The following is a 17,860-nucleotide window of genomic DNA, read 5'->3' as shown; positions in this document are numbered from 1 at the left end:
GTTTTGATCCAGTACGATCGAGCTATCAGCGCTATCAGCTGTCATTCGGCATCCTTCACACATTTTGTGCGCCACACTCTAAGAGCCTTAAGTTTCATACGTATATAGAAATATACAACAAATTTAATTTTGGATAAAAGCTCGTGGTGAGAAAGAAATTGACAAGTATAATTGTCATTTATTAGAAAATATATTGGAAGATAGTTATGTCTCCCAGTTCTCCAAATTATCGTATAGATATGCATATAAAGTAATTGAGATGACGGATGCAACAACTCGACAAGCGCTCGAAACCGTGTAGAAGGATTGTTTATCTGGGAAAATCTATCGATAAAAAAGTGACCGAAACGTAAAACAAAATATACATTCGTATTCAGCTTGACGCGGCCGACAAATTTTTCTTATGAAACTTTTTCATTGGGTAATTATTACTTAAGATAAAGAATAAAAACTTAGAAAATTTTCCCATCAAAAATAAATGTTTTGTAAAACACAACTCACGATTATTCAGCCGCTTGTTGATGAAAATGCTTGAAATTTGTGTGGTGTATTCTCAATATATAAGCAATGACTTTAAATAACGCGCTTTGTTTAGAAAGCTAATATGTTTGTTTTTGTTAAATAACAAATAGATTCTGAACGAAAAAAACGTTTTGCCAACTTCAACCAGTGGGACGGTCATCGAAAAAAATGTTAGTTGAAGTAACTTATCGCGCATGATCGCACACGGGGCGCCTAGTGCAGTCGTGGAATGGACCTGACACATGTTGGCAAAATAGGACACCTGCCTACATAACTGTTCCACAATCAGAGATTATGGCCTTGCTCCAGTGCGCCTAAAAGGCAATGGAGTATGGCGGGAGAAAAATCATTCGCATCTGCTCAACTAGCAGGGCTGCTATCATGGCTCTGAATGGAACAGCGACCACTTCGCTGCTAGTATGGGAGTGCTTTGAGGCACTGAATAAGCTAGCGACAGAAAACCGAGTCACTCTGCTCTGGATTCCTGGACACAGTGGCATCAGGGGCAATGAGATATCGAACAGGCTAGCAAAGCTAGCAGCATGGCGCGGTCCTCTCTCTATGGAGAGGGCTTTGGGGCCACGCTTAAGGCTTACAAGGGGACGTAACGGGATCACCCAAGCGTCAGGGGCTGTGCCGGTCTCAACCTAGATAATAATAATAATAATAATAATAATAATAATAATAATAATAATAATAATAATAATAATAGCTTATCGCGAGAAACTTGTTCACTAGACTTTGAAAAAGTTTTCCTGTATTAGGAACAAAGGCCGACTTTCTTCAAATTTACAGAAAAACCTTTTCAAAGTCTAGTGAACAACTTTCTCGCGATAAGTTACTTCAACTAACATTTTTTCGATGACCATCCCACTGGTCGAAGTTGATAAAACGTGGTTTTTGTTCGGAATCAATTTGTTATTAAAAAAAACAAACAAATTAGCTTTTTAAACAAAATGCGTTATTTAAAGTCATCGCTTATATACTGAGAATCCACCATAGAAATTTCAAGCATTTCTATCTACAAATGGCCGAATAATCGCTAGTTGTGTTTTAAAAAACATCGATTTTTGATCGGAAAATTTTCTAAGTTTTTATTGTTTATCTTAAGTAATAATTATCCAATGTAAAAGTTTCATAAAAAAATTTGTCGACCGCGTCAAGCTGAATACGAAGGTACATTTTGATTTACGTTGCGGCCATTTTTTTGAATCGATAGATTTTCCCGACTGGACAATACTTCTATGCGGTTTCGAGCGCTCTCGAGTTGTTGCATTCGTCATCTCAATTATTGTATACGTATCGTATACACTGCGCATACGTCGCATCGGCAATCAGATAGGATACCGTCGGCCCACTTATTTAAAATGATTGAATGTGCACATCAATTGTTTATAGCTACACGGAGAAAATACTGGGGCATTGAGTGCTTTTACATACACGACTGGTTCGTTTATAGAAAAAAAAATTTGCATAGACTACAGGTTAGTGTATTGACACGAGCCAGTCGTTTATCGAGAGTAACCAGTCGTTTATATTACACCAATCTCAATAGAACTGTAAGTAGTGCAATCTACACTACTCATTGCCTACAGATACACGACAAAGTCGCGTGGGACTTGCGGTACGCGTTTCCCAGCATTAACGATCGAAGCCGGATAAGAACGAACGCGTACAAAATGAATCACGATCGCGAATCGCATGCATTTTTGAATCATACGCGCTTATTTGAGGAGTAAGAGCCAAAAGTAAAGAAAGCCAATTTTTTTAATTAATATAAGCACAAAATCTTTTACCATTTGCAATCAGCTGACAGCTGTTGTTGCGTTCGTTCTTAATCAGCTTCGATCGTTAATGATCGGAAACGCGTATTAAGAGTCCGACACGACTTCGTCGTGTATCATGATGCAATGAGTAATTTAGATGGCACTATTCTCTGCTCTGTTGAGATTGGTGTAACATAAACGATTGGTCACTCTCGATAAACGACTGGCTCGTGTCGATACACTAACCTGTAGTGCATGAAATTTTTTTCTATAAACGAACCAGTCGTGTATGTAAAGGCACTCATTGCTTCAGGATTTTCTCCATGTAGGTAGACATGAAATACCAATGACGCCCGTTTTTAAAAGAAGGCTTTTCATTGACAGTCCATTTATAGTTCAAAATGTCGAAAATTTTTAAGATTTTAGGAACTTTTTTGTAATGACAGCTTTTGACATTTGACATACAAATACTTTCCAGCGGGTGAAAATAATTACAAAAATGATTTATTACGTTATGAAAAATTCAATTGACAAAAGTTCGTTTCGGAATTCGGAATATCTACCAACGATGTAGCCGAGTTGCGGCCCGCGGTCAATTTTCCTGAAAACGAAAATCCGACTTGCGGCCGGCGGTCGATTTAAGAGACCCGTACTCCTACAGTCCTCTTTACCATATCTACTCGACACTTTCCTCCTTAACTTTCAAAACTTTTATGCAAGTGGCGACTGTCATTTTTGCTTCACACTTTTTCCAGGCTCACGGCTGCCAGCTTTTACTATATAAATAGATTTATTATGCTGGCGTGTTTAAAAAATGTTGGGAAATATGCATTGTCAGTGATAATTATAAAAAAGTGATAATTACAGTACAATACTTCGCATTTTTATATGTACATATATTTGCACATCTTTTAAAGTTTCAACAAAAAGAAAAATGTTGGTTTTGATGTGTAAAACATTGAATTTAATATTGAATGATAAGATTCACAACCGTTTGAGGTCCACCGTCACCACTTACGCTATTCAGGAGCTAATTCATTTAGTGGTGGAGTGGGAGAAGGAACGTCCAGGTGAAATACAACAAGACCAAAAGTGATCGCAGGCCGCAATTCGGATATTTTCTTTACCACGGGCCGCAACTCGGTAGTAGCCTTTACCAATTTGAAAACCAGATTTTTGTATAAATCATGAGAAATAATAGTTTTATTACTTTTAATTGAAAATAGATGCTATTCGGCAATCTTTTAAATAATTTTTCTAAACAAATTCAGAGTTTCGCTATTTTAAGAGAGTATCCCTATATAGATTGATGAAAAAATCGATTTTTTTTAGTGTAGAAATCGAAAGTATAACATTTCAAGAGTACTCTGCTAAAATTTTAGACCGAAATACCGAGCGGTTTAGCTGCTATGGCTATTTTCGCTAATGTTATACAGCGCGCGGAGCAGGTAGGCAGGTGCGCCCTCGGACTTTAAGCGCGTTTATCTCGAATTAAAATTTTTCCGATTTTCCGAGTTTATGGGCACGAGAAATCAGCGAATTGTCAACTTACCGAAAAACAAAAAACACCATTTTAAAGATAATTTAACTGTTTAGTCGATATACCTATTTGTTATTGTGTAAAATTATTATTGAACCACTTATTTGCATAAACAATAAAAAAATCGAGATTTTTTTCTGTCATTCTGTGAAATAATTTTTTCATGCTTTGAAAATAGGTATATGGACGAGGTATACATCTGATAATAACACAGAAAACCGATTAAAATAATTCGGAGGCACAGGACCGATTGCGTTGCCCATAAAACCAGAAGGGGGAAAAAATGTTGTCAACATTCGGGCGTCATGGCGGATTTGTTTATTAACATTTTACATTAAAAAATTTTTTATTGTAATGAAACGGCAATAAATATCAGTCCCAATTTGAGATCGAAACATTATGTAGTTTTGTTACAAAAAATTCCCAAAATTGCCTTCGATTTTTCGCGATCTATATAGGGACACCCTCTTAAGCGAATAGGATAAACTTGTTTTTTACAAATTAATATTTTGGCTATTTTCAAGGAATAGTCACTATTGTTTTTACAAAATTAACTAAGAATATATTTTCGATAACTCTATGATGCTTTTTTAAATTCTCAAGAATTATTAATTATTTAAAGAAGCAGCAGTAGCAGTCTATTTGTCATAGAACCCATAGGCCCATACAAAGGAGTTACACAAAGTCAATACAAAAATCTTATCTAAAATATCTTCGTTTAAGTGTCGTCTCTATAAATAGGAAAATCCTTTTGGCAATATCTTTTTGAGTGGGGCCGAGGAGCCCCGTCCATTTATCTTGTATTTTAGCCAAATCTTCGTTCTTACAAATATTTAGTTTGCGTATTTCCTCGTAGTCCGGGCATTCAACCAATGTATGATATCCATTCTTCAGAGCTTGCAATTCACCACCGCTGCATCTTTCCGTACCATCTATTTTATAAGTTTTTCCATTTATTGAAATTTTTGTTTGATAATAATTGTTTTAATAATCTGATTTTCCCTATAATTCTAAGATAGCTAATTGAGATACTTTATTAAAGAGATTTCTGAGTACCTACATGTAAAGGTAGAGATGGCCAAGAATCTGCAGAGATTGAGAACCAAGTAGATTTCTCAAGTCTGCTATACATGAAAGATTGGCAAGCAGTAACTAAACAAACTTTGTAACTCTGTATGGAAGACATAGACAAAGAATCCCAGGTACCTTTCTCACCTATCATTTCCAAAATACTTATTAGTTGTGAGCACTGGTTATCGTGATTCTCAAATACCCTTTTCTATATCGATGTTTAAATGTACTCATGTTTACTGAAGTTACTGAACAATTCGTAAATTTGTACGATTTTTAAATATGTTAATAAATGTACTCACTGTTTTCCTTCAACGTACTGCTGACTCTTAATCTAAATATTACAACAGGAAAACTTTTTTTCATATAAACCTTAACAAATAAAGCTATCAAATCAAAATAGTCACAATTGATAGCAGACCGTGGCCAAACCTCTTTATCATGAGTTTCGTTAGTTTTTTTATCAAAGCCACATTGTCACATTGATGGATAATAATGAGAACCTCTAAATCCCGTGACACCCACGAGACACCAATTTGAAGAAGTAAACACTTATTGCTTTATGGTATGCTCCTGTGAATATCAGACTTCTTGTAAATATAAAATACACATAGAATAAGATTTTAAAATGAAAGCAGAAAAATCAAATTTTTGCAATACAAGTTTTATTCTCTGTTTTAGTTTGACAAATTGAAGTAATTACACAATATAATTCTTTAGATGGACTCAGGTACAAAATGCACAACTGCATATATTTATCCTACTGTTGATAATAAACTTTTAGTTTATAAAAATAACTAAATAAATTTCTTCTTATACTATTGCTTTAACTTCAAAAATTAAAACAAAATTTACTTAATTAAAAAACTGACTATGTCTTTAGGTCTTTCTTCTTAGTTTCTATTTCTGATGCAAGGATTTCTCTTTCTTCATCAAGTTTACGTTCCTTGGCCTGTAAACCTTGAACTTCACATTGTTTGGCTTTCTTTGCTTCTGCTGCCTTTTTCTTAGTTGCGAGGGCCTCTTTGTACATACTGTGCGTTTTTTACAAAATGTAACATCTTTTTCCATATACCAAGATTTTTAATTCCACCTTTGGCTGTTACGGAATCAAATATTATTCGCTGAGCAATGGAGGCTCTTTCATTTTGGTTTACTACGATAATTTCTTTATTAACAGAAAAGCCTCGTTCTAAAAAGGCATTGCCGTGAGACAGAATATCTATAACATATTCCTGACTGCAAAAGTCCGAATACTCTTTTTGGATGCAATCGGCAATACTTCTAGTTATCAAGTTAGAAGTAACGAGTTGTTCAAGACAACGGTTCAAGTACGTAGTGGTATTTTCGACGGAAGCTATTATTTCCGGATATTAGCACATGATGTTTTTTTTTCAATGCACTGAACAAAATAGCTGTGGTAAACTAAACTATAGTGGTGTAGTTGAAAAAAAGGTAGTCATGGGTACCATTTTTCCAATCATTATTACTATTCGTATGTAGTAAGTAGAACTACTTTAGAATGGTCAATTTCCAGTAGTTACTATAAAGCTTTCCCCTAGTTGGATCAACAGTTTTACGTTTGTTGTAGAGGTGACAACCAAAATATAGTAGCAATGACTATTCAGAGTAGTTTTATCAAGGAGTCAAGTGCAATAAAAATAACCTTATTCTCCTAATTGTAGATAAGTAGTTAAAAATAGTATAATCATTACGACTATTCACGTGTAGTTAGTGGGATCACTCTAGAATGGTCAACCACCTGTAGTTAGAATAACCATTTCTCCTAGTTGGATCACATATTTTAGATTTCTAGGAGAGGTTGCAAACAAAATACAGTAACAATGACTCTTCACAATAGTTGCATCACGGAATTGAGTGTTATAAATATAACCGTATCCTCATAGTTATAGATGAATAGTTAAAAATAGTACAACCGATATGACAATTCGTGTAAAGTAAATGGGACCACTTTAGAATGGTCAATCATCTGTAGTTACAATAACTATTTTTTCTAGTTGAAATCATCTGCCTTACATTTTTAGGAGAGGTGAAAACCAAAATATGGTAACAATTACGCTTTACAGTAGTTCTATTGAGGGGTCGTGTATAATAAAAACAATCATATCCTACTAGTTATAAATGAAAGAGTTATTAAAAGTAGTGTAATCAATATGATTATTTGATAGTTTAATTTTTGAAGTTTTAAGAGTTAACAATCGGTGATTTGTAGAAAGAGCAATTTGAAATTTCATAAGTTCAGTTACAGCCTGAATGAGAGCGCCACGGTAGGCCGCAATCGCACTTTTTGGCGGGCACGGCGCATCCTCGTTCTTTGTTCGTGAATTTACTCTGATAGCATGCCGCCAGTGACCGCCTGCATCTACGCGCTTCTAATTCGGTTCATTGTGTTGCATTCGAGGTCGCATTATACCTCGCTCACCAAATTCTAGTATGTGCTTAAAAGTCAATTGAACGTGGAGTTGCATATTGGACTTTCAACATGTCACAGGAAACAGAAAACTCATCAGTTGACGGCACAAGCTTGCCCAAACAACCTCACACAACAGATTCCGCTTCTGCTTCAACACTGGCTTCAAGTTCAGCTTCAAAAGTGGGCAGGGTAAGTATTTAAAAGTTTATAAAAGCTTTTATGATGTTTGCATTTGAATAATTGTCTTGACAGTAGATAAACTTTTCAAAAAATGATTACACTTTGGATAGTCGGAACGAATCTAACCTCAAACATAAACCGCATGCTAGATCGCTTTCATTCTTTGAGTAATTAAATAACATTAGTGCCATAATTAATCTGTTGAGTTTTTCTAGCGAGTTTAGTCATTTAAATATCTAGCTATGTTTATAGGGAAAATTACCTTTGTCAGTTGTTTTAACTATGCATAGAAAACTACTTATTTCAACTACTTTTTTAGCTACGAACGAAACCATTCTTCTTACTTGCTTTACATGAAGTAGTTAATGTGGCTTCACAATATTACTGTAAATTACACGTTCCATACGGTTTAATTTACTAAAAAAAAACTGTTGCATTTACTACTTTTAATACTTAATTTGATTATTAGAGGTACAGTTATTGTAACTATATCTGGCCATGACACGAGAGAATTCCACAAGAGCCAATATTGAGAAAACTAGGATCATTTGGACTTTCTTTATGTCGTTTTGCAGAAGTCTTATGAATTTAAAGTTGACATTAGGTCCATCCATAGATACTTGAAGAATTTTCTTTAGGTCCCATTCAGTCAGTATCCCTTTCAAACCCTTGAGGGAAGAATCAACCCTGCAATTTTGAAAAAATCAATTTTTTTTACATTTTTCGAATGTATATATATGTAGAAATACTGTGTTAAAATTTCCAAAAGATCCGATGTCTCTAACTATATTTTTGTGATACCTGAATGTCACTACCTCGGACCGCTTACCTGAGTGCTGGACGCGCACGGCCGACCCATCTCTTCTTCAATCCCCTTCCCTTTTATTGTTTATTCAAGCAGCTGCTTCTTATTGCAAACTATATAATCCTCTGTATTACTAAGTATATTTAGTCTGTCTTTCTATTACAAATACATTTTTTAATTAAAAGCGAGTGCCGAGACAGCTCTATAACCGACGCTTCAATTTTAGTTTTCGCTCGGACTGCGTACGAGTGACATTGTTCCTTTTTAAAAATCGTTTCATCATGGATAAACAAACGAGAGCGCATCCAGGGAGTACTACAAAGCGGACATTTTAGAGAAATCAATACTCCGATGGAGGTAAAGAGGAAGAGTTAACGAGCAAATCGGCTAAAAATTTGAAGCAGTCAGAAGATACAATTTTTGAAGTAACTACGGTGCCAGCTGCCGGTTACGTCATTTTAAGTTTTATTATTGTGTTTTCGGCGTTGGAACAGTATGTGACGTGTAAAGTTTGTAACGGCAAAGTTTGTTTTGCGAAATATGGAGAACAAGGCTTAGGCTTTAAACTCCGTTTGACATGTGAGTGTGGTGAAAGACATAAATTCGTTCCCGAAGATCGGCTCTGGTTATGAAATAAATCGACGTCTCGGGTTTGTAATGCGTCTACTGGGTTTTGGACTTTCTGGAATCGGCATGATCTGTGGTCTGATAGACTTAAGCTACACAATACACAAAAATGCGTATTATAAAATCGTGAATTCCATGACCACAGCGGTAAAGGCAGTTATCGATTTAGTGACGAAAAAAGCTGTAAACGAAGAAAAAGAAGTACACATAAAAAAGGACTTCCCGAGGACATGGCACCTAAACACATGCTAAACGACAAAAATGTTGTTGAAATTGTGTGCAAAGTTTCTGCATGTCTCTCCAATGAAGGATTCCGCCCAGTGATGAAGATAATGGACACGATGGGCATGAAACTTGGGCCAGGTGCGATCGACTTTGCTAAGAGACGCGATGGCCGACCTATCGAATCTGCGAACCGTCGAAGCTCTGAGGGCTCAAAAGATGCCAAATCGATGTCTAAGCAGGCAAGGCTGGTAGAAATTGAAGAATTTGAGCAAGAAGGTCTTTTGTACGGTCCAGGTATCGCAGATTAAGGTTAGGTCAGAATTTTTCATGATTTTTAATTTTTTTTAAATTTAAACGCGTTTTTCTCGAAACAATGTTTCGAAAAACTAGCTCCATCGTATCTCGCGAACCAGTGAACCGATTCTTATAAGATTTAAATCACATATTCTACACATGAATTGAAACAAAGTGAATCAAAAAAACGCTTTTTTCAATCTTTTGTGATTTGTCCAGCATTTTTTTATTTATTGATAAAAAAAACATATATTTGCTTCACTTTGTAGCTAAATTATTCAGAATCTGAAACCATTTAATTTTTTTGTTTCAGGTAAGCCGTTCTCAAGTTCTGATGGAGCTACTAAAGCACTCAAGTTTCGAGGTATATTTCACAACTACCGTTTTTTGAATAGAAAATAAAATAAAATGAATAAAAAATTTTTTAATATATGTTTTAAGACTTAATTTATCAAACCCAACAACTTTTATATCGGTATTTTTAAGAGTTTTCTTGGAAAAAATAACCTTTTTTGGGTGCTTCGGGTGGGCCCTTCCATTATGAAGGTCTTCTGCCGTGGCATAGGCTAAAAAAACTGACGTAAAATATCTAGATTTGACTTGCTGATCTGTAGAATCTCAATAACGCAACATTATGTCTATTTGTTGTTTTTGTGCAAATTTGTTTATGGCTGCATCAAAGCCTATTACATAAAATGGACAGGGATTGACAAAAGTATCAAGATCTTTTGCAAAAATACGGACCTAGCCGATAAGATGTAACATACAGTATTTTCGACTTTTGTAATTGCATTTTGTGAAGCATTTGATATAGCTGATGGTACATCTATTAATCCGCATATAAACGAAATGGGTAGACTTTTTTGGATAGCATTAAGCCGTTCTTTATGCTATTTTCCTTCGCTGTGACTTTGGAGGGCTTGTCTCCACATAATCGAAATAACAAAGTCTAATCTACATATTTTGCAAATAGCTAAACAAACGTCCTTTGGATGAGGTGTCACCCAAGAGAAATTTTTCTACTATTTTGGTAAATACGATGTCTTGCCACGAGTACTTCTTTTCGCCGTCAGCATAAGTACTGTAAATAAACAAAATAAAAATAAAAGGATAATCCTATTATTTAAACATTGTTTTAAGAGAACATCTAGCGCATTGTAAAATAATTACTGCTTGTCTTGTTCAGAAATAAAAAAAAATTTTTTTTCATTAAAATTAATATAGAAAGACTTTTATTTCCTGTTAGCATTAACAAAAAAATTAAGTAAAAAGTTTTAAGAATTCTGTACGTATTTTTTAAAATTTTAAAGCATTTAAGAATTAAAATATTAAATTAAAATGAATCTTCATTATCATCAGAGGGTTACTATCGACCAATGCAGATGTCATTCCACAATCTGTGAAAATAGAAATAAAAAATATCGATCAAGTTAACTCTTCACGTAAGAGGAAATACACGTCATTTTTGACTAGATGGAAAATAAAATTTTTAAATCATATTTTTCAGTTGACTAACAAATAATAATTAAATCGCGAAATACAAATTAATTTTATAAATCAATGGTGTTTTATCACACTCAATCTTTAGATTAGAAAATAAAATTGTGATTGTCTTTAGATAATAAAAATTAAAAAATATTAGGCTTTTCGATTATCACATCTTTTTAAAGCTTACTTGGCATGTGGTTCATAAAATATAAGAACAAGTTTATTATTTCACGCCTACAATTAGATCTTAACAAAGTGGAAGTCAAAATTTCGCACATTTAAATAGTTAATTATTTCTCTTTGTTATCACTTTAAATAGTTTATAGAAAGTTTATATAAACTGAAATACCTTAATTAAGTAGGATCCTGTAAACGTCTAAATCAGCCCCCTGCCTCGACGAGTATGTAGTAGTAGTAGTAGTAGTTTTCTTACGATCCGGAGGGGAAATGTCGGTCAAACTACGTCAACAGATGGCACCACAAAAAGTAGGTCTGTCTTTTTCATTGAATTGCATTAAGAAAAAGCAAAAATAATTAAAAACTGGATGCTGTTTACAAATAAACAAAAAATAATATATGAAAAAATAAGAGTAACTATTACTAATTATTTCAAAAAAGAAAAAGTCATAAAGATATGTAGTTTAATGTGAATAAAATTTAATTTTGAGATACATTTTGAAAGCAGTTCGAACTTCATATTTCCATGATTTGTTTTGCTGATATTATTGATTTTATTATTTGTTCTAGTTAAACAAAATTATTTATTATTAAAATTATTAATGTAGCTAATGAAAAAATTAATAATATTTAAGACCTCAATGACAAAAATATTTAAAACATATACATGATCAGAAGAATTAATAAAAAATATATTACTTATATCCAATATAAATATTATAATAATTCGAATATGCTAGACTATAACTTAAGTTGCAAAGTAAAGAATCCCTGTACCTTTAAAATCTTAATAATTTCAAATTTTGAAGGAAACATTGTTAAAAAGTAGTGGTAATTGTAATTAAAATGTTTGAGGGAATCAAGTTTCAAATCAAATAATTTGAGGGAATCATTTGGTAACAAGTCAATGACACAAATGATAAATGAAAAAATGTATGTAATATTATTTAATATAGTGTATATATTTATTTAATTTGAGCCAACCATCATACATACATTTACACAGTTCAATAATTTATTTGCTGCTTAATCTTGAAAGCTTTTTTCTCGCTGCATTCAGCCCCTAATAATTTTATTTAAAAATTTCAATTTAAAGGGGCTTTTGAATTAAATAGTTCAGTATATTATTGCAAACCTTATTTCTATAATAAACAGACTATAAGCTATTAAGATCTATAAACAAACGTACTGTACTCATGACGCACAGTTGGAGGAAATGCACTTTTTTCATTCAAAAATGTCGAGAGCCTTCAATTTTCTTGCGATTATGAATTTTTCTGGTTTAAATTAAAGATCATTAAATTCTATAGATCTTGACTCTCTGAAATTTTGTCTCCTCTATTTTTTTATTAATAATTTTTCCAGTGAAAGTTTGAACAAAGCCTTATTATCAGTGAAAATTTTTCTTTTTGCTAAAAGTGCTTCCCATTAATGTAGGAATGACAATAACCACTGTTATTAGCAATTTTTGTGACAACATAGTTAAACTTGAGGTTTTATCAAATTTAAATTTTCTTTGATGGCCAAGTCGGTGGGTTATTGTAGCGATTAAAGAAAATAAAATTTTTGATAAAAGCTTACATTTGAATATTTTGTCACGAGAATTATTTATAACAATGGTTATTGTTAACTTTTCAAATATTTTTGTGACTAGCAGTTATTCGCCCAACGCCTGAATTCTTCCTGGCACTTGAAGGAAATAATAATTGCAAAAATCTCAAATTATATAATTTTGCCACAAGAATTGTTTATAACAACAGTTATTATAAACTTTTTAATTATTTTTGTTATTAAATGTCATTCCTACATTAATGTGAAGCACTTTTAGTACACAAAAAATTTACCGATAATAAGACTATTTGTTAATTTTTTTATCAAATTGGTTTGCAACATATGAATGGAATGATAAACAAATTATTTGTATTTTCGGATTCCCTAAACATTAATTTAAGACAATATAAAGTATTCCTGCTATACTTTGAGTAGAAAAATGATTAATAAACAAATAGAGAAGACAAAAGTTCGGAGCGTGAAGATGAACGAAAAAAGTGAATTTCCTCCTACTGTCCGTCATGAGTACAGTACGTTTGTTTATAGAGTTTAATAGTTTATAGTCTATTCATTTTAGAAATGAGGTTTGCAATAATACAATTAACTATTTAATTCAAAATCTCTTTTAAATTAAAATTTTTTAATAAAAATATTAGGAGTTGCATGCAACGAGAAAAAAGCTTTCAAGATTAAGCAACAAATAAATGCTTGCACTGTATAAATGTATATGTGATATTCGGTTTAATTTAAATAAATATATACATTATGTTAAATAATACTAAATCCACTTTCTCATTTGTTAGTCTTTTCATTGACTTTTTACCAAATTATTCCCTCAATATACAATATATGTCATATATTTTTTATTAATTCTTCTGATCATGTATATGTTTTAAATGTTTTTGTCATTGAGGTCTTTAATATTATTAATTTTCTCATTAGCTACATTAATAATTTTAACAAAAAATAATTTTTTAACTTTAACAAATAAAAAAATCAATATGAGCAAAATGAATCACAAAAATAGAAAGTTCGAACTGCTTTCAAAATGTATCTCAAAATTAAATTTTATTTACATTAAACTACATATTTTCATGACTTTTTATTTGTTTAAATAATTAGTAATAGTTAGACTTTTTTTTTGTTTATTTGCAAACAGCATCAAGTTTTTAATTATTTTTGCTTTAGCTTAATGCAATTCAATGAAAAAAACAGACCTACTTTTTGTGGCGCCATCTGTTGGATTAGTTTAACCGACAATTCCCCTCCGGATCGTAAGAAAAGAGAAAAGTAGGGGCGATGCATGGGTCTGGTTAAATGAACAAGTTACTATCACAGTTATTTCCCTATCTGTAGTGAAAATCGCAATGGATCGAAAGATTGATTCATCGATTCTAAATATTGAATACACCAATGGGACTCTGTTGCCTTAAATCGAAAGGATTTCTGTTTCTACCATGTGAGATAGAGAACGAACTGCGACCGAAATCGAAAAGATGGTTTCGAAATCTCGCTTTCTATCGTATATGGTAGACAGAGAGGTAACGATGGTGTTCAACGACAAGTCATACTTACAGCTTTAAAACGATGAGCCCCCCCCCCACTCTTCCATATACGATAGAAAGAGAGAATTTGAAATCATCGTTTAGATTTCAATCTCACCTACTTATCTATCTCACATGGTAGAAAGAGAGGTTCGTTCGACTCATGGATATAGGAAACAAGGGACTTGGCATGCCATTGCGGGGTTGATGCAATTAGGGGGGAGGTCCGCCATCTTTTGATGTTCAGCGACAAATATTGCAGCACCCACATGTTTATATTTTCTTGCACAGTTTTTCGGCAAAAACGCTCGTGCGCATAATCAAGAGGCACATCGTAAGATGGCGGCTCACCCCACTCATGGAATTCTCCCCCCTCACGTGATTTCGACCCCGCTCGACAAGTTAGGATGGCATGTCTAGTCGAGTGATCCCAGATCTGAAACGAAACGTGGTCCAATGCTATCACAGGGCTATGTCCGTGTGAATATAGTAGGAGACGATGGAAATGACTGGGTTGCGCGCGCAACCCATTTCTCCTCTTCTGAATTTGAAAACTCGAAAGTGCACGATTTTAGGTCGGAACACTTCGGTGGTTCTAATTATATCCCTATCTGCTTTGAAATAAAAAGAAGATATTGCGATTTTAATATTTCTAGATTTCGATTCTGGCGATTCTCATGATTTGAATACTTCGCGCGCCTCTTTATATGCGTATATTTTGAGGTTACGTTATTTCAAGTATAAAATATAAATTATATAAATATTAATACTATTATATATATATACACGTATAATATTGATGATAATATTATAAACATGTTATAATATAATAGTCTTATTTATATCTTGATCCGCATTTGAAAGAAATTAAAGAAATTGGCGATTTTGGAATTCATCTCGTTTGGATAAAAACTCAATTATCTGATTGAAAAATTAATTATTTTGTTGAAAATGTAACTATTTTTTAAAAAAGTCCTCTTTTCTATCAAAAGTTTAACTACTTTGTTAAAATTTTTATTTTTTTTATTTGAAGGTCCAGCTATTTCGTTGAAAATACATTTTTGAAACTGACAATTAAACTATACCATTTTTGGTTAAAAAATCATGTATTTTGTTAAAAATTCGTCTTTCTTTGTAGACATTTAATTGTTTTATGGAAAATTGATACTTTTTGATTAAAAATTACATTTTTCGGTTGAATTATCAACTGTAAATATTTTTTGTTTGCAAAGTCGTTTTATTGTAAATGCAACTGTATTGTTAAAAATTAAAATCATAATTTTTGGGTGGAAAATTCGATTATTCACTTACAGTTGAACTACTAAGTAAAAAAATTAATTTTTTCTTATTAAGGATTCATAATTATAGTTAAAACTTCAACTATTTGCCTTTAAATTGGGTTAAAAATTCAGCTTTTTTGTAGGTAATGCTCTTTTTGAATTTAAAATTAAATAATTTCGTTGAAAGTTCATGTATTTTCTTGCAAATTCACCTTGTTTGGTAGAAATTTAATCTTTTTGGTTGAAAAAGTTGTTAAAGAACTTGGAGGAGTTGGGATGGTATATCTTAAACGGGAATATAGAAGGGGATAAAAAAGGAGAATATACACGCTCAGGAAGTGAAAGGGGAACGGTAATTGATTATGTGATAGTGGATGATGAGGTAAGAGAGAAGGTTAAGAAACTAGAAGTAGGAGAATATATTGATTCGGATCACTTTCCCTTAATAGTGACTTTAGAGGGACAAAAAAGGAATAGTAATATGAGTAAAAGGGGAGCAAATGTAAAAAGTGTAGGAAAAGGGGATTGGTCAAGGGAAGGAAAAGAACATTTTAGAGAAAAAATAAGAAATATCAAAATGGGAGAGGGAAATGTGGACGAGGAGATGGAAAAAATGATAGGAGAAATAAAAATAGGATAGAGTGCACAAATAATAATGAAGTTAGTAAAGGGGGGAATAGAAGTGAGTAAGATGAGGACTGCAAAGAGAAAAAAAAGGAGGTCAGAAAGGAATTAAGAAAATGGAGAAAAGGAAAAAGTAATGGGGAAGAATATAGGAAAAAAAAGAAAGAGCATACTAAATTGTGTTATCAAAAGAAAGAGGAAGAGAATAAAAGGTTTGAGGAAGAGGCGGAGAAAGCTAGGACGGAAGAAGAGGTATGGAAGGTAGTAAATAGAGAAAGAAAAAGAAGAAAAAGAGTAAACCAAGATATTGAAATGATAGAATGGAAGAAATATTTTTTGTCAACTGTACATCTTCTTGGGTTTAAAAGTCGATTATTTCACTAAGAGTCGAACTACTCTGTAAAATAAAATAAGTTTTTTTTCAACAAGGTTCTTTAATTATGGTTGAAAATTTAACTATTTGGTTGAAAGTTTAACTCTTTGATTGAAACCTTATATTTTTCGCTTAAAAACTTCAACTTTTTGTAGATAATTCGTCTTTTTGACTTTAAAATTAAATAATTTCGTTGAAAATTCATGTATTTTGTTTAAAATCTGTCTTTTTTGTAGATCATTAATTTTCTTGGTCGAAAATTCATCTGATTGGTTGACAATTTTACAGCTATGTTGAAAAATAATTTTTTCTGTTAAAAATTATTTATCTTCACCTGAAAATGTAACTATTAAAGGATTAATTAAAAATTAATCGTATATATTGGTTAAGTTGGTAAATCGTTTGTTTATAGAACATTAATCTTCTTGGTCAAAAATTTATTTTATTAAGGATTCATAATTATAGTTGAAAATTCAACTATTTGCCTTCAAATTAACTTTTTTGTTAAAAATGTTACTGTTTTGTAAAAAAATGCATCTTTTGGGCGTTAAAGGTCAACAATTTGATATAAAGTTAAACTATTTGGTCGACAATTAAAATTTTGGTTGAAAAATCATATTTTTGGGTTAAAAATTCAGCTTTTTTTTAGATAATACTCTTTTTGACTTTAAAATTAAATAATTTCGTTGAAATTTCATGTATTTTGGTGGAAATTGACCTTGTTTGGTAGAAATTTAATCCCTTTGGTTAAAAATGTATTATTTAACAACTTGATTTCAAATCGTAGATTTCAAATTATTTATGTCTTACGGTCCAATCGTAAGTCATTGTTACCTGAGTTGATGATAGTTTGAAATAGTCAAACAGATCAATTTTCAGTCAAAAAAAGTAACATTTCAGTCAATTGTTTTTAAAAAATTCATTAAAATTTAATCATTTTTAGAAGTCTCAAAAAATTTTTTCGAGACTTCAATCGATTAGAACTACATTTTTTTAATTTTGTACGAGAAAACAAAATTGGCGTAGGTTAGGACGGACGAATTGAAATAGACAGTTTCAGAAATACATGAACAATACGTAATGAACGATGATGTAATAGGCAAGTTTCCATTGAAAACCACTGATGTGGCAGTGCGTAATTGAGTTTAAATTTGAAATAAGAAATTTAAAAAATTTTTTAAATGTGTATATGTACACATCTATACATATGCATACATATATACACACATATAGCATACATGCATATACACACATATATAGAATTTCAGTCTGTAGATTTACTGAAATCTTACGATATTTGTTTATAAAAATAGACTCAATAATACGTCGTTGATAAGTATTTTTTTCTGTAGCTAATAT

At 32.2% G+C, this 17,860-nt stretch overlaps 1 protein-coding gene across 1 annotated transcript in view; it reads right to left on the bottom strand.

The window, feature by feature from the left end:
• Positions 1-5,547: 5,547 nt before the first annotated feature.
• The window catches only part of LOC117169154, a 51,563-nt gene continuing 39,250 nt past the window's right edge, over positions 5,548-17,860 (bottom strand). Inside the window, exon 2 of the mRNA XM_033355367.1 lies at positions 5,548-8,200. Within this exon, the coding sequence (XP_033211258.1) occupies positions 7,960-8,200 (241 nt within the window). The 3' untranslated portion in view covers positions 5,548-7,959. The remainder of the gene's footprint in view (positions 8,201-17,860) is intronic.

The sequence above is a fragment of the Belonocnema kinseyi genome, chromosome 3 (genome assembly GCF_010883055.1).
Source record: "Belonocnema kinseyi isolate 2016_QV_RU_SX_M_011 chromosome 3, B_treatae_v1, whole genome shotgun sequence".
Classification (NCBI taxonomy): Eukaryota; Metazoa; Arthropoda; class Insecta; order Hymenoptera; family Cynipidae; genus Belonocnema; species Belonocnema kinseyi.
This window is presented reverse-complemented; position numbering and strand designations above follow the sequence as displayed.